Source organism: Micropterus salmoides, unplaced genomic scaffold (genome assembly GCF_014851395.1).
Source record: "Micropterus salmoides isolate LMB-PRFRI ecotype aquatic unplaced genomic scaffold, ASM1485139v1 Ms_hic_scaffold_10, whole genome shotgun sequence".
Lineage (NCBI taxonomy): Eukaryota > Metazoa > Chordata > Actinopteri > Centrarchiformes > Centrarchidae > Micropterus > Micropterus salmoides.
This window is the reverse complement of record NW_024040041.1, coordinates 33,922,337-33,947,432: the sequence shown is the minus strand read 5'-3', so window position 1 is coordinate 33,947,432 and position 25,096 is coordinate 33,922,337. Positions and strand designations below refer to the sequence as shown.

The 25,096-nt window shown below is 40.7% G+C and overlaps 1 protein-coding gene across 1 annotated transcript; it reads right to left on the bottom strand.

Moving 5' to 3' along the window:
• Positions 1-2,431: 2,431 nt before the first annotated feature.
• Positions 2,432-4,604, bottom strand: LOC119895659. Its single transcript, XM_038708916.1, has 2 exons — positions 4,470-4,604; positions 2,432-3,680 (listed from the first exon to the last, which is right to left on the bottom strand). Exon 2 carries the CDS (start codon positions 3,649-3,651, stop codon positions 2,752-2,754), a length of 900 nt encoding a protein of 299 aa, XP_038564844.1. The 5' UTR covers positions 3,652-3,680; positions 4,470-4,604; the 3' UTR covers positions 2,432-2,751.
• Between the last annotated feature and the right edge of the window lie 20,492 nt (positions 4,605-25,096).

The window sequence follows — 25,096 nt, the reverse complement described above, 5'->3', positions numbered from 1 at the left end:
GCATGCTGGGAAGAGATAGAGAAGTTTCTGCTGCCGCATCACCAGACTGCAGAGCAGCTTTTTCCCCAAACTACCAGATCCTTAAAGAGGTGGTATTCTGCTAATTTTCAGGTTCAAAATCCTATTTAGAGAATGTACCAGAACAGGTTTACATGGTTTAATATTTTTGTCATACTGCACATTGCTGCAGCTCCTTTTTTCAGCCTCGGGTTCAGCCGTACGTGTTGCCGACCGGCTTGGCAACACGGACTGGAGCGAGAGTTTCAGAGCGGTGAGTTATTAATCTGTATCCATAAAGTTTTAACTGAGCTCTGTCTCTACATCACAGGAACAACTTTCTGTCCACTGACTGCCTGGAGGGTAGCTGGTGTTTGGAAGGGAGAGGAGAGCTGTGTGCTGCAGCTCACTGTTTCTGAGGGCGTGTCTCGGCGAGCATTATGACACGTATTTTCTTGTGACATCACAAGAAAGGGAAGCGGCTGGACTACAAACGAGCTGTTTTCAGTTCAGAGCAGAGTTTTCTGTGCGAGATGGGAACTCCCTTTAGGTTTTTTCACTTTGCAAACCTGTTACATGCACAAAAAAGATATAAACTCAACAAAGAAGAGGGAAAAAGCCCAAAACCATAATACCACCTCTTTAAACTCTAATTCATCCTCAGCACTGCTCCATAGTTTATTTCATTTGATTCTTTATCAATGTATATTGTCTGCTAACTCAATTTCACTCTATAACTGGTTGTACTGTGACAATAAAGCTACCTACTTTAAGAAAATCCCTGTCCTAACTCATATATCTTTTCACGCAAGATGAATCTTATTTACTATACCTCATGATGACATGCTCAGCATTTTCAGGAACCTCACATTTATCAGATACGCCATTAAATAAAAAGTTAATCCACTGTGTCCAATTCTTCTTATTCTTGACATTTTATTGGCGGTTTGCAACCAACGAATTGGTGCACTACCAAAACAAAACAAAAAAACCCTCTCATTTCTTCCTCCCGTTGTGTTTCTGCCACATCTTCTTCAATCTCTGTTTATCAGGATAAAAGTCAAATCATTTATTTCTCTCAGGTTTAAAGGCTTTTTGAGTTTTGCTCCCGAGTGAAAGTTTATTGTGGTTTTAAACTTTTCTTTCTGCTCAGAACGAACACTTGATGCCAAACAGCGGATCGCTTCACAGATCTGAGGCAGAACATTCAGAACTATTCTGATCAAATCTGTTTAACATAAATGCACGTAAGTAAAATTAAATAAAATCTGTTTCAGTCCCTTTTGCTCAACAAAAAAATATCTTACTATTTGTTCGTGGTTCAAATGAATTAAATCAAACTTTTATTGAACATTTGTCATTTTATTATTAAGGGAAATTATCTCGCGATGACCTCCTCTCTGTGGTTACCATATCGTCCAGCTCTCCCACCATAAACGCCCCTTTAATAACTTTACTGTCATCTACTTTTTCTTTGCCAACTTTTTCCTTTTATGAGCAGGGACCCAACAGAACCTCCTTTAACGAGAGAGACTTTTTGCAATAAAATACAGACTTCAGTGTTTTCTTGTCTCCACATTCACACTTTCCGTCAGCGACATTAATGTCATGTGTTTTTATGTCTTGTGGTGTTTATTACTAAATAAGAGACAACAGCTGAAAAAGTACTCGGATCCTTTACTTCGTATTAAAAGTAACACAGTGATGTAAAAATACTTTAGTCCAGTTTGGGTTCAGGAGGCAGACACCATCTCCACATTTAAGAGTAGGCTTAAGACTTTCCTCTTTGATAAAGCTTATAGTTAGGGCTGGCTCAGGTAGTCCTGAACCATCCCTTAGTTATGCTGCTATAGGCCTAGACTGCCGGGGGATTTCCCATGATGCACTGAGCTCCTCTCTCCTCTACTTTCTCTCCCTCTGTATGCAACCTCATCCCATTATTGCATGTTACTAACACAACTTCTCCCCTTTCTGGTAGTCTTGTGCTTTCTCGTCTCTCTCCTCTCTCCTCCTATCACTTCCTGCAGGTTTTCTGGCTCTGGAGCTGTGGAGTCTGGATCTGTGGTTGCGGGTCACCTGCTGCCCCCGTGTTCCTGCTCGACACCCTCTGCTGCAACGACTATTGTTACTAGTCTTATTGTTATTATTGTTATTATAATCATTAACATTACGACTGTTACCATTAACACTACTATAAATATCTGTACCATTTTTCATTTAGTCTATAGCAACATCACCTTTACTGTCTGTATCGCTGTGTGTATATTGTGTAGTCTCTTTCTCTCTCTCTCTCTCTCTCTCTCCTTACATCCCTCTCTCTCTCTCTCTCTCTCCCCTTCAGATGGCCGCCCACCCTGAGTCATGGTTCTGCTCGAGGTTTCTGCCTCTTAAAAGGAAGTTTTTCCTTGCCTCTGTCTCCTAGTGCTGCTCTTGGTGGGAACTGTTGGGCTTCTGTAAATAGTATCACAGAGTACGGTCTAGAGCTGCTCTTTTATGAAAAGCGCTGTGAGATAACTATTGTTGTGATTTGGCGCTATATAAATAAAATTGAATTGAATCCTTGGGAAGAGGAAGTCACACTGAATGATTCAACACTGAGTTATGACTCTGAGAAGGAGTGCTAAAAACAGATACATGCAAACCACTTCCATGGTCCTCCACTGGTTTCACATCACAAGCAGAAGGAGCACACACACTTTGTGTTACATTTTCACTCTCCTCCTAAATGTGTTCAGTTAAGAGCACATGTGCTCCTCAGCAGACACTGAGATGGCCGACCTGACTGACCAGCTCTGGCAGATCATCTCTGACCTTCCTGAAGTATTTCCTGATCTCATTCTTCTGGCTGTTGTAATGTTCTTCATAATAAGCCTCAAAGTATTCACTGAATGGGGTATAGTATGAGATAAAATCCCATTCATCCTCTTCACTCACAAAGCAGGGGGCAAGTCCCTCTTCTAACATGAGCTCCCGCAGCTTGCATTTCTTCTTCACCGCCTCCTTGTGCTTTTCAAACAGCAGGTCCAGGTCTCTCAGGTAAGCAGAGAGGAGTCCCACTACAGGGTCGCAGGTTTGAATCCCTCCCAGTCTCACCAGGTGGATCAGCATCTGGATGTGGAAGGCCGCCCCGTTGACCCAGGCCTTGAGAGCCTGATGCGACATGTGCCCGTCCCTCACCATAGAGTTCTTCAGCTTGGTGACGGCGGCGCTCAGCTGGCACTCGATCCGTTTGATGTCGCTCACCAGCTCGGCCCTGTTGTTGATGTTCATCATGCATCTCTTCAGGCACTCGTCGATCTGATCCCAGACCTCGGAGGCCTTCTCCTCAGCAAACACGCTGCGCAGAGCTTCCATCGTGGCCTCAGAAGAGGAAGCGGCTGAAATGACGTCGATGAAGATGGCGATGGCCAGCGCTCCGAGGCCCGCCAGTTCAGGCTTCAAACACAGATTGGCGAGCTTCTCTGCGAGCTGCTTCATCCAGTCTGCGATGGGGTATTCCTTCTGTGTCCTGTTGTTGAGGTGCTGTTGGAGGGTTTCTGAAGAAGAGGTGCTGCAGAACATCACGATGGATCGATTCACCTTCACATCTGGACACTGTTTAAAGCGCTTCACAAATTCCTTCAACTGCTCCTCTTTACTCATCAGCTGCCCCATTTTGTTGTGCTGAAGTTTTCCGTGGAACTCTGCAACACAAAATAAAGATGGTCAGTGTTTAATGTAAGATAACTTTATTATCCCTGAGGGGCAATTTGCATTACAGCCAGCAGTAACAAATATATTTATCAGACCACAACAATAAACACAACCACAGTACAATATAATTAGAAATTGAATTTACAGGGTAGTAAGATGTCTTAAACCAACAACTTTAAAGCCATTTAGTATTTCCATTTTGTGCTGTGCACAACATTTCAGAGGGAAATATTCTCCTTTTAACTACATTTATTTAACAGATTATAATGTAATGTGTAGGCTAATCTTGTTCTGGACAGTGTTTCCCACTCTCAGAGACTACGGTGGGTAAACATCCAAACCAAACTAGAGTAGCCTACGGTAAGTCATATTCACTTGTCTACCAGCTAAAGCTAACAACAGCTAGCTATAACATATGAAACACAAGACACATGTGTAAACAAACAAACTAGAACTAATAAAGAACCTTCAGAACAGCAACACGTTTTGTTAAATGACAAACATGGACAGCCGGCGCTCGCTGTCTCTCAAGATGGACTCATGTTTCAGCTTTTCTTATCTCTGTCACTCATCTGTAAACAGTCTGCAGGGGGATTTCCCTGCTCTGGGGACAGACAGCTGATATAAACTGACGAAAGACATTTAACTTTAAGTTTTTACTCCACAGTAGAACCTTTTTACTTCTGTAAAAACCAAATAACCCTGAGACGGCCTGGAGCAGCAGTTAAACTCATGATTGATGATTAACTTTCCACACGGGAGCAGAGAGAAACCGTTACCTCAGCTGGTGGATGTTGTCTCCAGACGGCAGCTCTTTATTTCTCTCTGCTGCAGGCAGCTGTGACGGTGGACACAAACAGACGGAGGACCTCTGCTGCTCAGACTCACTCCTCCCACACTGTTTCCTCACAGGGTTTCATACGTCCTGCCTGAGACTGGTCAGCTGACTGTTCGTCGTGCTTTTAATCAAACAAACACCACATTGTTTCACTTATTATTTCTCCTTCAGCATGAAAACGAACACAAGTACCCTAAAAAACAAATGTTTGTATGTACAACAGCACAAAAAGTGTTTTAATATCAACTAAAAAAATCTTTGTTTTAGTATTCTATTTATTCATGGCAAAGACAAACTGTGCTAATGTCTTCCCACAGTGTGACAGAGCAGACAGAGCCAGGTTAAATATCCCATCAGCCCTCTGGGGCACAACATGCACCTGATATTTACAGTTTTCCTCAACGCTTTGGTAAATTCCTCAGATCAGAAGCGAAATTCTGAAATCTACTTGTTCAGCCTCCACACGATCATCTCGTACACACCTAAAAACAGTTTCTCATTCTTTTGTACAGATTGCTTTGACACATTTATGCAAATTTTTATGTACAACTGCCGGCTGTTTCCTAAATTATTACTTGTTTATGTCATGTTGATCACAATGTCTTATATTGGTTCTCTGTTGAATAGTCTGACCCCCCAAAACATCCAGGCATAAGTTCACTGCACACGTCATGACATGCAAAACATGTTGTCATAATCTGTAAACATATTTTCTATGTAGACTTTATTTATTTTATATATCTATAGCTGATGACTACATCTGTTGTGATGTGGATGAGAATCTGTGGCCCGACAGACAGGAACGTCAGCCTGACGACCGTTTCCCGTGTTTACTTTCCAAGGCAGGGCAAGTTTATTTGTATAGCACATTTCAACAACAAGGTGATTCAAGGTGCTTTACATAAAACATAAAAGTAAGAAATATAAAAAAGTTTAAAAGTTAAATAGAAAATAAAAACAGGCAGGTCTCCCACCTTTGCTTATTTTACTCCTTTGATTCCCCATCTCCCACTCTATCCCTGCTTTAGTTACTTAGGGACTCTAACCCTAAGAGGACTCTAACCCTAAGGGGACTCTAACCCTAAGGGGACTGTAACCCTAAGGGGAATCTAACCCTAAGGGGACTCTAACCCTAAGGGGACTGTAACCCTAAGGGGAATCTAACCCTAAGGGGACTCTAACCCTAAGGGGACTGTAACCCTAAGGGGAATCTAACCCTAAGGGGACTCTAACCCTAAGGGGACTCTAACCCTAAGGGGACTCTAACCCTAAGAGGACTCTAACCCTACGGTGACTCTATTGTTTTATTTCTCTCTGCTGCAGGCGGCTGTGATGGTGGACACAAACTGACGGAGGACCTCTGCTGCTCAGACTCACTCTTCCCACACGTTTCCTACGCCCTGACTGGTCAGCTGACTCGTCACCGTGCTTTTAATCAAACAACACCACATTGTTTCACTAAAAATTTCTCACACAAACAAAAGAGGTCCAATTAAATGCCCAGATTATATACACAATAACTACAATAGATACACTACAATAAAACATAGAGACTAAAGATAGGAGTATAATGTTTACCCTAATTTGTACTGAATATACACTGTACAATGATAGTAATACTGTAATATACTGTGTACATTAGTGAATGTCAAGTAGAGCATCACAGAACTGTCCTCGCATATTATTTTTAACAGATGTATGATACATGATTATTTTACAGTATGCTATTATAAACAGATGGTTGTCTTGAGGGTTTGTAGTGAAAAAGAAAAACTGACAGGATTACCACAGACGAACGCCACAGAGTGAGGAAACCTCTCTGCTCATCAGCTGTTTAACAGACAGTCAGCCTGACCAAGACTTAAACCTCCACAGGGGGGCGCCGGAGAGCTGAAGGGGAGGCAAAGGTACTGCAGGAGGTGTCAGACAAACGAGACATCGCTGTTTCCATTTCAGCCTGTGACCTTTGTTGCACGCACAGCCTTCAGGTACTAAACTCCCATCAGACACAAAAGAACTCATATTATATATGATAGAAGTACAAAAAGCACAAGTATTGCATCCATCGGGTGTCATAAATGAGAGGGAACATGACAAATTATTCATTCAGGCCAAAAGGTTCCACAATCCAGCTGTGATGTCTTCTGTTCCACAGACCCCCAGCAGTTCTGCAGAGCCACGGTTAGCCTGTTAGCACGATCCGTGTTCTGTGTTCAGATATGAAAATCTTTAGAGCTCATTCAGTTTGTCCGACAACGGACAATGTTTCTGACCCGCCTGCCAGAGGAGAAAATGCCCTCGGATAGGCTGCAGGGATATATGATGTGGGGTAACTACTACGCTGTCTTTCACCAATCAGCCGTAACATTATCACCACCTGCAGGTCTTGTCAGAGCCTGGACTCCTGTGTGTTCTGACGCCTTTCTATCAGAACCAGCATCAACGTCTTCAGCAGTTTGACCTTCACTAGCTGGTCTGTTGGATCGGACCACACAGGCCAGCTGTCGCTCCCTACGTGCATCAGTGAGCCTTGGCCGTCCATGACCCTGTGGCCGGTTTACAGATACTGACCCCTGCAGACCGGTTTGGAGATGCTCTGACCCAGTCAGATGACTCAAATCCTCCCTCTGCCCATTTTCCAGCTTCTGCGGACACAATGTTCACCTGCTGCCTGATAGATCCCACCCACTGACAGGAGCCATGGTAACGAGATAATCAGTGTTTTCCACTTCACCTGTCAGTGGTCATAATGTTATGGCTGATCTTAACATTAATTTCAGCCATCTGCTGTTTACACATATCAATCGGCCTTTATCATTCACATACGAGAGAAGTAAAAAACAATAACATTTGTCTAATTAGGATTCCTGCAGGCATGAGAGGAGGAAAACGTTGCTGATATTGTCACTTGATATCAGGGACATTCTTGACCCAGATACTGGCAGACTGATCGTGTTGATTTACGTCTTTATTTTCATCATACAGATACATGTTTTAGTCTCTGCTGTGGACCGGTTGTTCCCCACATCTACAGCATTCACGTTAAAACATTAAACACATCCATTCAATAAACACTGCTGCAGCATCAAAAGCATACACACTTTTTATTTTTGAATGAGTCTGGAGTGAAGACTCGTGTCAAGTCAGTCTCTCTGTAATGAGTTTTATTAAGAGCATCTCTTTCTACGTAATCCAGCTGCACACTTTTCCCACATACCTGTTACATTTAAAAAAGAAATTGCATATGTTTAACAGCTGAACAGTTTTGATGAATGTAAACCTGAGTCACAGCTCACCCTCGAGGATTTCCTCCAATATTCTGTGCACCATTTGGGTTACCACGTTCTAATCAGGCACCCGTTATAAAGGCTTCATAAAGTCAGATGAATAAATGGCCCCCTCAGTGCTTATAAGCTATCATTATAATAACTTTTGCCAGTTTGTATTTTTTCAGCTCTTAGCTCCAATTAATGTTTTACCACTTAACTTCTGGGAAGGTTTTTCTGAGCATCTGGACTATTTATCAATGACTCATTAAAATGAATAACAGCTGTCTTTAAAAAGCTCATTAGAAAGTGACAAACCGATGCGCATTTATGGTTTACCAGCAATATTACCACACCGAAAGAATAAACACCAGTCAGACGGATTTCTCCCCCAACCTGGCACTCTACTGCTGTTCCTGTTAGTGACACAAAACAGATCTACAAAACATTATTAACCATCAATAAAGCCAGTAGTTACAACTTGGAAACTCTTTATAAAAGCTGTTGTATCTGAAACCTGTACATATCGAGCATCTCAGAGACGAGTGTCATTGTGGAAGTTATAATCACCACTCCCTGCTGTGCTAAGCTTGGTGTTTCCTCGTGGCAAGGCCCAAACACTGTACAAATTAACATACATTAATGTACACAGCGTGATATTAAGGTCAGCCCACAACCAATCAGAAACAACCTCCGCGGACTCACCCACTGTGTGGATGGCCTTTGGTTAACATACTTACATGAAAAGGCAAAAAGAAAACAAACTGACATAACAAAGTATACAAAGTCCACCACCATTATTTACATTATTTCATTAGTAAGAACTGATCAGCCTAAACAATTAAAAACACACACTTTCACACCTGAAAGTCCGCATCAGGGTCCGAGCCAAAGTTCATGTTTGATTCGTTCGGATTGTTCTGGTTTGGTTTCACACTGCAATTATGTGAGGGCTCCAAACAACTTTACATGACGTTCTTGCGTCCTTTCAACATCATGGATGTGGGCTGCGTCTCGCCATCCTCGGCATTGTTGGGTTTGTAAACAGTTCTGTGGATAGCTTTGACAAGATCGCTGCCGCTATATTGTTTTTATTACGGCATTAGCCTACAACCTGCAGCTACAACTTAACTCGAGGCTAGTTCAGATTGACCAAATTAACGTCCGTTTGTCAATGCATTTCTCCGTGCATCTGTTTGTTTCCAGTTTACACGGGAACCACCGCGGTTCAGTTTGATCCGAATCAGGACTACCTATTTTCGTCTGACAAACTTTCGTCTGTTTGGTGGAGGTTTCACACCTGTTTAATTTTGGTTCGGATCAAACGTGATAGGTGTGAAGCCCCCTAACCGTGTATTCCCAGTATTCCACCCGCTGCACCACACATCAATCTAAAAGTGAGTTATATCATTGGTATTTTAGAATCAGATCACTTTCTCACGCCACGTCTAAAACTTCTACCACCACCCCAATATAAAAGAGCTTGATGGAAAACGGCCAATCAGCAGCAGCACATTTGGGTGCGTTTCTTGATGCAGTGTTGCTTGATGTAGTCTTTGGCAATAATCGCTAATATTGCCATGAACCCTGCCAGTATTCCACCTGCTAAACCCCCCACTGCAGCCCCCATCTTTGTCGTGAACTCACCACCAACAACAAAATACCCTATCAAACATCCAACATAAATTCCAACATAAACAGAAATTTCAACCGGGTCCCTCTTGGCTTTTGTTTTTTCTACTTCTGGATTTTTTGCCTGTTGTTGTTGCTGTTGTTTTTCTATGGCTTTTTTAGCCTCTTTTTCAGCCTGTTGGAGCATCTCAGGGGTGTAGCAGCCATCTCTTCCTCTTCTCTCAATCATGCCGTTGATCTTTTCCAGTAGTGACTTGACCTGATCAGGATTCGGTGCCTTGTCTGTGGTGTCAAAAACATGGTATTTCCAGTCGCACTGTATGATTACATTGTGGAGATCTCGATGTGTGCAATAATAATCTTCTATGCTTTTTTCCATTATTACTTCATGGCAGAACAACACCATAGTGTAAGCCATTGTGTTTTTGCCAAAGCTACTGCGAATGAGTTTCACCATTTTCTGCAGTTCCTGTGTGAATTTATCTCTCACATCCAGCACAATCAGGAACACATGAGGACCAGGAGCAGCCAGCGAGATGGATTTCTTGATCTCTTTCAGCACCTCCTCTTCATTTGTGTCAGGCAAAAACAGAACTGGAGTATCAACAACTGTGACCTTCTGTGTATCAATAATCGCCGTTTCCACCTTGCACTTCTCTGTGGTTTCAAACTTTGTTCCCCCCAGGATGATGTTTCCTGCAGACCTCTTTACTCTGGCCCTCCCAAACAGTACGATCCTGAGCTCTTCACCTGCTGGAACATTCGACACAGACATTAGTTAGAATCTCAGTCGGGATCTCTACCTCTTTATATTAATCAGTCCTTACAGCGCTGTCTACTGGTTATTTCTAACATCATCAAGATTGTTTTAGATTTTGATGCTTTATTTTTATTTGTCTGTTTGTTAAAGAAACTTTTAAAAACACTTTTAGGTCAGGGTGGGAATCACAGGGTACCTCACGATGTGATACACGATACAGATAACATTGGATATTATGAACATAGTTTTGTATTTATTCCTGGTTTTCCTGGTTTATTCCTGGTTTCTAGTTTTGGATTCATTTCTGTGATGTCAAACTCTCTTAGTTGAGGTCATGTGTTCAGTTTCCTTGTTTGTTCAAAGCTAGGGTGACCAGATGTCCCCGTTTTTAACTGTGTGTTCATCATAGACTGTATAAGGTGTTAACAGACCTGAAATTAGATTTTACGTGGCCAGAAAGACTGGACAGCAGAGCAGACAGGTGTTGTGCCGAAAATTGTTTGCTGTCCGCCGGAGCGCGCTCAGCATGTTAAAGCTGTATCGCCCAGTCTCTTTACAATTACAGCTGCTTTTATCTGGATCAAACAGACTTAACGTCTAAATAAGCATCACGTTATGTCCATGGTAACAGCAAAGATATGTCTTTGTGATACTTGAACATTAAAGGAATAATCACAGTTGTGGCCAAAGAAGTGTTTGCAGTTTATAGCATAACCAGGCGTGACATTTGCGTGATTATAGACAATAATAGAAGCCTGTTGTTGCCGATGGATTATGTGTTTAGTAGGCCTTTGACTGATATCCTTGTTTATATTTGGAAAATGGAATCTAGTCTATCATTAACACGACTTCCTGCTGAATATAACATAAAGAAATGTTCTCTTTTGCAATTATCCTTATGACTCTACATTAACATGCTGTGCACCAACAAATCCAGTCTTTTCAGTCCTTTATACCTGTTAAAGTACCTTTAAATGGCCAAAACAACCCATAACATGCAGTATTTCACTTGCCAGAAAGTGAGTGAAGCCTCTACTTATTGACTGAAAGGTTATTTCGTCCCTGAGATGACATGATTAAATTAAACAGGGTTATATTTGACAGATTATAACTCACCTAGTACTTTTACCTCTCAAAATACCTTTAAATGACCAAAACAACACACAAAATGCATTTTTTGCCAGAAAGTGATTGCAGCCTCTATTGACTGAGAAGTAGTTTCTGCCTCAAAATGACCAAACTTGTCCCCCGTTTTTATTTCATATACAATAAAATTATATTTTTTAATGACATACTGACCACCAAACCAAAAATGTTTTCATTTCCGAAATCTGGTCACATCACTCAAATCATCTAACTTACAGACTAATTAGCTGGATAAAAGTAACAAGTAACAATTCAAGAACATAATAAATATAATAAAAATACATGTTTTTAGGAATAAAATGTACCATAATTCACTCTATGAATCATATCTGAACAAACCTTTAGAAAATATAAAAGACACTACAGTCTACTACTACTACTACTACTATTGTTAACTAATACATATCACCATGAAACATCCCCAGTTGATCAATACAACATGACAAAAAACATATTTTGCCTTTGGCAAAAATACAACGAAGATAAATAAGATAAGCATTTATAAATGAGAAATGTGAGATCCACACCTTGCTCTTGATTTGGGCCAAAAACATTTCACTTCATATGTCCAGAAGTGTAGTTCAGTTAAAGACATGTAAACAGAATGTTAAAGAGCTGCTCTGTCATATATTTAACTGTAACCATCATGGATCTAGCAACTCACCAGCCACTGCACTTACCATTACTGAAAAACATCTCCAAAAAGCTGCTTCAACTGTTTTAAGATAATAAAACTTTGCATATTGCACTACCTCTTTATATCATCCCTGGACGTAAAAAAAAAAATATATATATATAAACTTATTACAGTTCCATAGAACAACCCTGAGTTGTAGTACTGTGAAAAAAATAAATAAATAAAAAAATTATATATATATATATATATATATATATATATATATATATATATATATTATATATATATATTTTATATAGATACTTACCAGTCATTAAAGGTTCTTCACTGTCCATCTTTGTCTTGTAAAAGCAGCAGTTCTGTGTTGCCATGGCACCGCGGATGTCTTGTTCTGACTTTTTAAATTTTCATCTCATCATTATATATTATAGCCTCCCTCTAGGTCCCTCCTCGGAAATACACATCACCTGCCAAAATGTGGGCAGTCACAGCTCAGAAATGTAGCTGCAGGCTACAAATTTGGGATCTGAGCACATGTTCCTACTGAATCACCAAAGTCAACCCACAGTGTAGAAAGCAGCTCTCATTGGTGGTTCAATCAGCAAGTTAACTTCTCTGGAGATTTTAAAGTCCAGTGTTCATGCAACTGATGGGGATGCTGTAATAATCAGTTCTTCTTACAATTATCTCTAAAACAGCTTGGCCTACAGTCACAATTCTTTCATCAGTTTAATCTCTCAAATCATCTGCATTTAGTCTTTTTTTGCATCTTTTGCAATCTGTAAATAAATGATTAAAGTTTGCACCCATGTGAGAAATATGTAATCATTAAGTGATGATGACCTGAAAACAAAGGTGAAACTACACCACTGCCACCTCAGGACGTACTTCAGGATGTCCTAAGACAGTTTGAAGCTTGAAGAAGACCGGAGCAGTGGCTAGCCATGACTCTGAGTGAAGATAATAGTTTTTTATTAAGTATTTAATTTAAGCTGTTCCAGCTGTGCACATTTAGTTCATACATATTCTAAATGAGTTGTAGTACTCTAATATCCTCTCCTCAGGAGGCTTAAGATCATTTAGAGACAAGATGTATTACTCCATAGCTAAAACGAAGCCTTCAACACAGGGTGAAAAGAGGAGCTGCAGCAATGTGCAGTATGACAAAAATATAACCATGTAAACCTGCTCTGGTACAACCTCTGAATGAGATTTTGAACCTGAAAATGAGCAGAATATCCATCCGTCCATCGTCAACCGCTTATCCTGCGTGCCAGATTTCTGTTGAGACATTCAGATGGTAGAGTCAGAATTTGGCGTAAACAGAATGAGAACATGGATCCATCGTGCCTTGTTACCACTGTGCAGGCTGGTGGTGGTGGTGTAATGGTGTGGGGGATGTTTTCTTGGCACACTTTAGGCCCCTTAGTGCCAATTGGGCATGGTTTAAATGCCACGGCCTACCTGAGCATTGTTTCTGACCATGTCCATCCCTTTATGGCCACCATGTACCCATCCTCTGATGGCTACTTCCAGCAGGATAATGCACCATGTCACAAAGCTCCAATCATTTCAAACTGGTTTCTTGAACATGACAATGAGTTCACTGTACTAAAATGGCCCCCACAGTCACCAGCTCTCAACCCAATAGAGCATCTTTGGGATGTGGTGGAACGGGAGCTTCGTGCCCTGGATGTGCATCCCACAAATCTCCATCAACTGCAAGATGCTATCCATCAATATGGGCCAACATTTCTAAAGAATGCTTTCAGCACCTTGTTGAATCAATGCCACGTAGAATTAAGGCAGTTCTGAAGGCGAAAGGGGGTCAAACACAGTATTAGTATGGTGTTCCTAATAATCCTTTAGGTGAGTGTATGTGTATATAATTATTATCACTAAAAATATATATATTAACATCAGATTTACAGGGAATATATTGAAGTAATAAGCTCGACACACTAGATGAATAAAACACGCTCTTATTAAAATTGAACAATAATAATAATAATAATCTGAAACACTGCAGGTTGTTCACCAGTGAGGAGCTGTGAAACAACAACACGGCTCTGTTGGTAAATAAAAAGTAAAAGTTACGTTGCGTTCTCTGGCGGACTGGATCTGCTGTTAGCTGTAAACAACGTACAGGGCTAACGCTAACGTTGCTATGTGGCTTTGTTTTAATGTTTTACTGAGTTTGTTTTGGAGAGGAGACAACCTCTGTGGTAATTTGGCTCCAGGTAGAACCCTGCCAGGGATCTGAAGTGGACCCAGAACAGCAGGACTAAGGTTACGGTGCGGCTGTGTTAAAACTATAACTTAGCACAACATAACTGCGCTGTAATAACGTTATGCTTTATTAAATGTCACAAAATGATCAATAGATATTAGATATATGTCAGTCCAATGTTACCTGACAACAGACTTGCCTCTCATTCCCTTAAGTCAGCCTGCCGAGTGAAGACATGTGAGCGCTCAACGATTAGTTCATTCCTGCTCCACAGTACCCGAGATGTCACGTGACAAATGAACGACTCAAACCCAGATCAGTGCAGAGCAGCATGATTCTCTGTTACCTGTTTGACAAACACCTGTCATGATCCTGCAGAGGATCATTTCTACTGGCACAATGCTGATATTATCTGCATTTAGATTTATTGATTGTGATTGTAAATTCGTTATTGAATAACCCAGAATATGATCATGGTGTCGGGAAATTGAAATGATGTAGGCCTAACTTGTATCAAAGTTGACGCTCAGTTTCAGGCTTTCTGAAATTATTTATTTCCTCTTGTGATATCCTTTAACACACCTGGATGCATTTTATTTGCAAGTCACATCACTCGTCACTGATCGATCACTGATCACCATCATATCAATCTGAGCTAATCTGAGATACTTTCATCAGCTGATTTTACTTGTGGAGCCACCGGCTGCTTTCATCAGATGCTTTGCTCACTTCATTAGATACTTTGGTGCAGTTTAGTGACTTGTCTGACTCCTCAGTGTACCACGTTTTATCGTCGTCTATATGGACTAAACACAGGAATGAGCAGCCTCACATGTGACTGAATAGAAATGATGATAAATTATGTAAAACGTGTTTCTTGCTGACAGACTCCCTGACTCTCTCTGACTTGAATTGTCTCCATAATAAAAGTTGATTGAAGAAATAAAAGAAAGAAAACTCTTTCTAATAAATAAATAAAGTTGTGTGTGGGGCTTTTGTTGTTCAGACCTACAGTGATACAGATTTTAACTAGACAGTGAATCATAAAACTAATCAAATATAAGACTTACACTTGAGCTTAATGTTATCTGCCGTGATGAATCAGATCAGTCTGATCAGCTGCAGCATCCAATCAATATAACAGCTACCCAATAAGGGGGCGTGTCGGTCAGTGAAAGACTTCCGCGAAGGATGCACTGGTGTATCCTTGCTCCTCGCTCCCCGGACCGCAAATAAGAGCTTTGGGACGCCCTGCAAAATGGCGGAGCGGAACAACTTCCGGTTCAAGCGAGGATGGAGGAAACGACAAATAAGAGACTTGAGAAGCACCCCTTGGGACCGCGGGACTAAGACGCAATTAAAAGACTTGAGAAGCAGCCATAGACAAACAACCACTCACACCTAAGGACAATTTTAGACACACCAATTAACCTAGCCTGCATGTCTTTGGATGGTGGGAGGAAGCCGGAGCACCCGGAGAGAGAGACTACTGCAGTTAGGAGTAAATGGTCACATCATCAGATGGGGAGAGTCCTTTCTGACTGACCGAGTACAGTGTGTCAGAGTAAATGAGGCAGTGTCTCCACAAGGAAGCATTATTTTCCCAGTCTCACTTACCCTTCATACAAATGGATGTAGAAGCAACACACCTGAGCATGTCGTTAGTAAATTTGCTGACAATACAGCAGTCGTTGTTGGTTGGTGGGTTGATTAAAGAAAACAAGGAAACTAGCTACCGGGAGTGGGTTGAGCAGTTTGTGGGTTGGTGTAAGGCAGGTTTTCTTCTTTTGAACACCAAGAAAACAAAATAAATCATTTTTGACTTCAAAAGTGTTAACAACACCAACCAACCACTTACTATGGATGGAGACAGTATTGAAATAGTAGATGATTATAAATACTCTGTCTAAACTGTCATGGAATTTGAATACAGATGATTGCTCGAGAGCAGCAAACTAGCATGACGACGACGACCTGCAAGTCCAGATTGGTGAGGAGGGGGCGGGCGATTATTATAGATGTATCACATCCCCAATCAGAAGTATCAGCTGTTATCATCAGGCAGAGGGTATAGGGTTCCATCCCTCCAAACCAACCGGCCCGCAGGCCATTTGTGCCTATTAGCATTGGATTTCTTTCTTAAAACAGAGCTAAATCTCTGGGTTTCGGGGAGCTGCACCTCAGTATAACATGTATAGCACTCGAGAGATGTTTGTGTTGGTAAAGCAGCTGTCTGGTTGTTGGTCTGATGATGTTGTTGGTCTGTTTGCTATATGACACTCTATGAATTTCCGAAAGCACTAATATAGCTATATATCCATATCTATAATATAAAATATCTATCTATCTAATATTAAGCCTTACATAAGAAAAATGAAATCAATTTATTTTAACAGCGGCCACAGGCTTTAGTAGTCTCTGTAGGATGAGATTGCTGTACAAAGGTTTCTCTAAATCACCACAGTGAACATTAAAGCTGCCTGTAAAACAGTCTACGGAATCTCCTGCAGGTGGTGATGTCATTTCACAAGAGAGCTTATTGGTCAGTAGGCGGCGTTTTCTTAGAGTTGATCTCTTATCTGGAACAGAACCTGCTCCGGAGCAGGTTAGCCGTTCAGCATAAGTTACCATGGAGATCTACCCCGGTAAGAAGTGAACCACCGTTTTGGTACTTAAAAGCCAGGGTTAACCCTGAAGTTACCTCGCCAAGCTCTAATCCTCCTTTGTAGTGCAGGACCATGGACATGATCAAATAAACTTACAGAAACCATGAAACCCGAACCAGAAAACCAAAATCACAAAAGGCTAAACCAAGAATAACACAGGGAATAATAAAACTGAAAACCACAACCATGACATCCACAGTTTCGTTTGCATCATATTTTTATTTACTGATGTGATTTTGTTTTTTTACATTAATAAAAATGTATATTGATAAACCAACAATCAAACATTTCCCTATTAATATGTGATTAATGTTGCATATTTCATGCATTCATTCTTTGCATTTAACATGTATTGCATCATGCAGAGAAAAGACAGGACACATGGCAAGAAAGATTGGGGGAGGAAAACAAAAGTCCCTGGCCAACATTCAAACTACATTTACGGTACTAGAAGAGCTCATTCACATTGTACAAAGCAGGATACAAGTTCATATATACGATAGCGGAAAAAATCAACTTGACATGATATTAATTCATATTTAGCATGCAGGAGATACATAGTAAGAATCTGTTACTGTTAGATATCAGGTGTTTCTTTGTTACAAGCATCAGGTAAATCATTGAACAGCTCTTTGGCAAGGCTCAGGTTCTGTAAAGACTGACAAGGTAGCCTTCTCATATCCACAGACTACAAACTAAACACAATTAGCAAATGTTTATTTTAATTGCAGCACAGACTTGATCGATGTCTGGTTGATATGATGATGGTGATTCTGGTAAAATCACACTGACTGAGATTTAAAACAGAATGCAACATCAACTGTGTATAAATCACTCTGAGAATTTGTGGTGAAACAAAATGATTGTACAATTTTCGTACTTAAAGCTTTTAGTAAGGCAGGGTTAGATGTGAAAATCTGCTGTCAATGGAATTTATACCCTTTAACCACAATGATTTCCCAATTTCTTAAATTTGGGTGAATCTTCAGCCGATGTGGAGATTTGCTGAATTAATTCACAGTAAATAATTGTTTCAAAACAAATCAGTAGGTTTTGATTGCTCAGCCATTATTTGTAAAACTCTTTTAACCATATGTTTAACTTTTCCCCAAAATGTTTCCTCTTTGGTTCGGTTTGTTTGTTTTTCTTCGTTTGCATTTTGTAACATGTCATGGGTGTAATACTCCTGTTCTCCATTTTTCTCGACCATTTTATTGATCTTTTCCAGTAGCTCGTCCACTTGACCGTCACAACCCAAATAAAGGACCTCAGAGAAGTTATCGGTGAAGGTGTTATCTTCTTTTCCTTCTTTCTTTGCATCGGTGACCACGACCAAAGTGTATTTTTTGTAATTTTCACCAAAAAGGGTCTTAAACCCTTTCACTGCTTCAAGATCTTCTGTGGTTACATCACCTTTCATCACAGAACGGGTACAGTACAGGAACACATGAGGACCAGCACCAGCATATTTGAAGCCATTGACGATCTCTTCCATCACATCAATCCCTTCATCATCATCATATGGAGTGTAAAACAGACCGGGCGTATCAATAACAAGCAGCTTTGGTTCAGCTCTTTTCTCTACCTTGCACTTGCTTGTGACTGAGGAAGCAAATAACGCAGTTTTCCCCCCCCCCCAGGAGGGCATTCATGGTAGAAGTCTTCCCACTTCCAGTTTTTCCAACGAGCAGAATCCTCAGCTCCTTTGGCTCTGTTGGAGAATTGTACACAGTCATTATTAATACTGAAAGTCTTACAGCTCTTTGATTTTTTCAAACAAAAGTTATGTTCTAACCTAAAAGACCTTCGAGAGATTGTAATCAAATAAATATTGTAGCACTTTTTATTTGTTAGTTTTTTGTTAATCCAGTCAGCCGCCACTGGCTGTGGGCTTAACTGGCCTAAAACTGCTACCAAATGTTAAATGTGTTACCTGAAGCTGTGTCTAAGGCTACATCCACAGTATGTTTTTCAAAAACAGAGTTTTGAAATGAAAACGATCTGCACCCACACCACTGTTTTAGCTGCGTATCAGAGTTGATCTCTGTTTATATTGAAACTCACATCCAGTGGCCGTTCACGTACACTGAGCGTGTGCATGCTGGTGTAAACAGCAAGCAGATTGTCTACTCTGCAGTTGCAGCAGATTTTAAAGCACTACTACAGATGAACGGATAATTTCGGATAATTTCTTTGCGTGGACCAACCACAAGGTGGAAAACTTACTAACTGACCCGCGAGAAATAAATACGGCATGCACAGTACAAGTGTGTACAGTAAGTTTTATTTGCACAGTACAAAATATTATACTAAAAACACAGAAATCCACTGTCAGTTGACAAGGGCGTCGAACTGCAGGGGAAAGTGGGACTGATTACCCAGGGTCCCATTGGGAGGAGGGCCCTTGAAAATCCTCAAATGAAATGTTTTATTTTTTAGCAAGTAATTTCTAATGGAGTTACGGCGTGACGAGTGACGGCTAAAACTGGAGAATCAAAGGGCCTTGTAAAGTGTCATGTTTTCTCCCAAGAAAGGGTAATCGAGGTAGCAAGAAAAGGAAAAAGAAAGAAATGAAAGAGTAAGAAAGCAAAGTACAGGAAAACAGCTGCCAACTAAAGAAAGGTGAGCACAACCACAACTAGTAGTTAAAGAATGGTTTGAGCTAATATCAGCACTTTAGATTACAGGCAGGAATCTAGCCTGATGCATATTTTTCTACTAGGCTAGAACATAAATTATTTATTATTATTGTCTAATACCTTGGAAATGATAAATATTTCAGTAAACATGAAGAAAACAGTTATTTGAATCATGATACTTACAGCAAACCTAATTTAACCACGGTAAAGTAATTAGGTAAGAGGGTTAAAATGTGGTGATTTTGATTTTGTGCAGACTTAAGCACACATCACAGATTATTATTACTCATAGGGGTCATTTACACTAGGGATGCTGTGGACCCCACCACATTTTGAAATGGCTGATTTTGGCTGATACGCAATGCAAATTTAAATATAGAAGAAACAAATGTGCATTGTCCAAAAAAAGTTACTAAAAACAAAAACTGCTGATTACTGCATTATATGGGGTTATGTAAATTGAGGTTCAGGAACAGGACCACGCCGCCCTCACTTATTCTACCACCAGCGCTTCATTCAATTCCTCCAATCAACCACCCGTACTTCACTCATTCCATCCACCTGTGCTTCTCAAATCTTGTCACATGCTCTCACGTATATAAGCCGTCTAACTTGTTTTCTCTCCCGTTTCTCAGTTCCCACATCCCTCCCACCCAAACCCTGCTTGTTCACCTCTTTTAATGGGCCCAGTGGCCAGCACTGCGGCCTCACAGCAGAAGGTTCTGAGTTTAGACCTCGCTCAGCCCAGTGCTCTCTGCACAGAGTTTGCATGTTCTCCCCACGTTTGAGTGGGTGTCCCCCTCGGGGCTCCGGCTTCCTCCCACCATGAAAGACATGCATGCTAAAATCCATAATTCTGCTTAGTAATCATTTTGTCTTCTACAACAGGAACCACAGGGGGGTTCATAAGACCAAGTTGCTTATCGAGACCAGCCCCCACCCTGAATCTCGACCCCTTGGGTTCCTAAGGTTTGGTCACCAAACCTTAAACAACCTCCTCGACGCCTTCATCCCTCTTCTCTTGACCCCTGTTCATCCCCCTCCCCTCTCAACCCCTCCTTTAATAACTATTCATCATAATAAACCACTATAAAATCTAACATCGGCGTGGTCCTTGTTAGTGAAATTCTGTTGTATTTCTATATTTATGAACTGTCACCAGCCAGCTGATTTTTTTTTTCTCTCTATATAAATAAAGGTATTTCTACCCTAAATTGGACATCTTTAAAGCTCAAAATTGACGGCAGGCAACAACATTGCAAAAGGTCTGTTTTAAAATGAAAGCGCAGTAGAGTGACTGGAGCCTAAGGTGTCCTGTAATGGCCACTGACCAGGAGAAGGACGAGCATAAACCCTTTTAATTTGAGTATAGTGCGTCTATTTAGTCTATTGTACGTCTGTGTGCATCTACACATTCCTTAGTCAAATTCTGGGCATTTCATTATCATTGTTTTAATGACTGTTCAGCTCTAATATGGAAATGGAAAATATATTATATATTTTAGAGAATCTTCCCCCTGCTTTGTATATTTTGACCTTTGTATTTGAAAACCAAATTGGCTATAAACCTGTTTCTAGGTTTGATTCTGATGTCGGGAGCCCAAGGATGAAATTGGTTGAAAGTTATTATAGAACCATGATCTTTTCCTAGAGCACTCTTTATACTGCACCTTCATACATGCCTGAACTTCTCACGTCTAGGTGGGGCAAAACAAGACACTAACACGGTATCCTCTAGTGGATCGGCAGGTCTATCGCACGCTTTGGCGTGAGACTGGGCAACTCAAAAAGGTAAACTCTTGCTGTTTTTCATTATTTATCAATATTGTCTTGGTTGTACTGAGCATGTAATTAATGTCAGCCTTTTGACTAGCCTAAAAAATTTACTTTAAATTACATAAAGCTTTGTTGACTGAAGGTGCTGATGAGTAAATGACAGTGTCATCAGCATATTAATGAGTAGAGCTGCTACTAACCAATGATCGCAGGTCATTTATGTATACTGTGAACAAGATAGGACCTAATATTGAGCCCCTTGGCACCCCTTTTGTAACTCTGAAGAAACCAGATCGATGCTCCTTGAGTTCAGCCAGTAAGAAATGTAAAACCAGTTACATGCATTTGTGTCAAAACAACTGCTCAATCTCAAAGAACAGTATGATTAATTGTGTCAGAGACTTTAGACAAATCACTGAATAGTTAAGCATAAATTCTGTATGTATTGTGACAACTGTTTGAGCGGGCCTCTCCCTCCAGGAGGACTCGAGTCGTCGAGGAGCACAACTGGTTTGGCTGCTAGATGGTGGCAGTCAGCCAGTCTTTGGCTTCCACACTGTTTGGTTCTGTTGTATTTAATTTGTTCATATCTTAATATCCTTTTTAGTTTTGTTAAATGTCAAGACCTGTGTCCAGCCATGAGCCGGACTGTGACACTCCCATCCCCCCCCCCCCCCCCCCCTCTCTCTCATATATATGAGAGAAAGAAATACTTTATAAATGTAAGAAATATATAAGATTCTGTAAAAGTGCTGTGAAATACAACAAATAAGGTCTTTGAAGACTAAAATTACAAATTAATATATTCAGTAATGTTAAATTAATTCTTGCAGAAGACTGATTTTTAAAGCTAATTGCTGTTAATGATACATGAAAACGGCAGTAATAAGAAGAGAATAAGTCGTTGCTCTGCTGGTTTATCAAACACTACCCTGAGTAAAAGTACTGTATATGAAATATACTTACCAGTCTGAAGATGTTTGCTGGCCATCTTTGTCTTGTAAAAGCAGTTGATCTGCGATGTCTTGCTGCTGCTGATGTCTTGTTGTTGAATAGTTTGTCATTTCAGCTTTATAAATTATAAAGTCGGTGTAGTTCCCTCCCCCTTCAACACGTCCAGTCACAGATCAGAAACCAAAACGTAGCTCCAAGCAGCAAATCAGGGGCCAGATGAAGAAGCATAAAACTAAATGCATTTTTTGTTGGGTCTGACCACTGGTTTAATCCACAATATAGCTGTTTTGATGTGTTATTTTTTGCTTGTTTTGACAGTTGTTTTCTTGCATGCAAGTATTCACATGTTATATGTGCGAGGGCACTTGATTACTTGCGTGTGGTCTTTGATTTAACTTTTCGCAGAAAGAACAAGGAAGAAAGCGAGAGGTATCCTGGCAGATTGCTTCCATCCTTTCTTCAGTCAATTTGAGTCTTTGAGATCTAGGAGGTGCTTCAGAGTCCCACTTGAAACAAAAAATGTATTTAAGAAGTCATTCAAGTGTCTAAATAATAAATATTCTGAACTCTACAACTTAACTTGTCAATGTGTGTGTTTTATTTATGTTTCTTTATCATGTTGTTGTTTCTTGTGGTTGGTGAGCAGAAATCAAATTTCCACCCTAGTGGACATTGAAGATATATTCTATTCTAGATGATTTGCTGTGCCAACGTCAAAGGAGTTAGGCAGCTGTTTGACAGCAGTTAACTGTTGTAACTTTTCTTTTAACTGTTAACCTTTATTTGTTGATAAATTTATTGACTGTCTTATCTATCTTTAACAGGTGCTTAAATACTGTATATAATGTATTATTATTAACAGCTGGACATATTATCACTTATAGGTTCAGTAGTTGACTTTCATAAAAATTATTTTTTGTCATATCTGCTGAAACTGTCACTTTATCCTGACAGCAGTACGTGAGATAGATTCCTCTGGCTTCTCCTACTGCTCCTGATGCCATTTGCAGGAATCCAACACTCTTTGATCAAAACAACCAATCAAAGCCAGGAACCACCTCTAATGCATTGTCAATCAATGTTCATGTATGAATGCAATGTGCAGGGGGGACAACAACGAGAAAACTGATGCTTATTGTAAGTCACAAATGGTGGTAGTCCTGCAATATATGTTTCCTAACAACACAGTGACAGAAAGGTTCTTGGATTTTGTGGAAGTCAAAGATAAAACTGGACTGTCTAATTGCATCAAGGGTGTGGTGGAACCACAGAAGCTGGGAGACAAGCTGATTGCTCAGGCTTATGATGGCACTGCTGTAATAAGTGGGAATGCCTGTTCACACTTTTACGTTACATGTTTCAGATCCTTCTCGTTTAAACTTCAGTTTTTATGTGGTTTAAGGATTTTAGTCATTAGGCACGGATCTTAACCCCTTAAGACCTTGTGACTCTGGCTACAGCGCGTTACAGCACCGCCATGGTTGCCAGAGCTAATCATGACCATTATAGTCAATGCTCCCAGAAGTGTCCCAGAAGCGTCTCTCCGCTCTGCAGAGAATAGGTAGCAGGTCTGTTTTTGAAGCGGTGGTCAGTGGTTGCATGAAAGGCTTGGACTGCGCTGCCTCACCTCCTCACGACCTCTCCAAACTCTATGCAGCCCTGTCTGACAACACTCCGGTCCACTCAGCAGACGCTCCTGCGGCTTGGGCACATCCTGACTTGGATCCTTCCCTGCGGACGGTACCTGCTGACACCCCAACCTCCCCTCCACTGGCGGTGCTTGGTTAGTCTGCTGGTCCGCCAATGGGCTTGATCAGGGGCCGTCAACCTGGTCAAAGACCTACGCTTCCATATAGGAACCTGAAAGAGACTCTGACGCTCTGGAGGCCGTCCATATCCTGCACCAGCGGGTCAACACATTCTCACTCCCAAATTGTCACATATTGACGCTTAGTCAAGGCCCATTGGCGTTGCTTTTGAACACCCTGGATACCCCTTTAGCGTCACTTTTAGATGTTTAAGGCTCCGTGTTCAAGTTAACAACGCTTAGCAGCAACAAATATGCAACATTCGGTTAGACTTTCAAAATAAAACACCAGTGTTTGAAACATCGGCATTTTGAAATGGCACGTTATTAAAGTTGTGAAATATTGCAGTTTGGTTAGGTTTATGCAATAAAACTACTTGGTTAGGGTTAGGAAACGATCATGGTATGGTCAGTTAACACACAATTTAACAAACACGAACCCCAGACTCCTGGTTCAAAGCCCGGGTTCTGGCCTTCCATCCACTCCAACCAGTTAGTTAATTTCTCTACATAACAAATATTACTTTAACATTAACCAGCTTAGGAACATGGACATTACAGCCTGGCTAAGTTACCTGCCGCTTCTTCCTCCGTCCAGGTGGAGACACTGATTCTAGTGACACAGTGACTCTGTTACATTAACTTTAATGTTACTTATCCAAATCTGACAATGTCTGTTTTACCGTTAACATCAACGTTACTTTACTACTTACCTTCTACCAGACACCTTGTGTTCCAAAGTGTTTTCACCATAAATTCAAACACTTTTCTTAATACTGTTTTGACTTCTGTGCATGATTCTTTATAAAATGCAGTTAGCAGACTCCCGTTATTTTAGTATCATTACCAGAGCTTGGCTAATTAGCTAGTTAGGTAATGTTAGCTAAGACACCAAGCTAACGTTATGTACCTATACCGGCTAATTATTGTAACACATAATTAAAATACTACAATTTCCCTCACCATCTGTGTCATGCTCTTGGGTTTTTGTGTGGTATTTTTCTGTTATTTTGATTATGTCCATTCCTGTTTGACTCTTAGCCGCTGTGTTTTTG

Bases quoted from the DNA above. Each gene is read 5' to 3' on its own strand.
- LOC119895659 (XM_038708916.1), bottom strand. From the start codon at position 3,651: ATGGGGCAGCTGATGAGTAAAGAGGAGCAGTTGAAGGAATTTGTGAAG.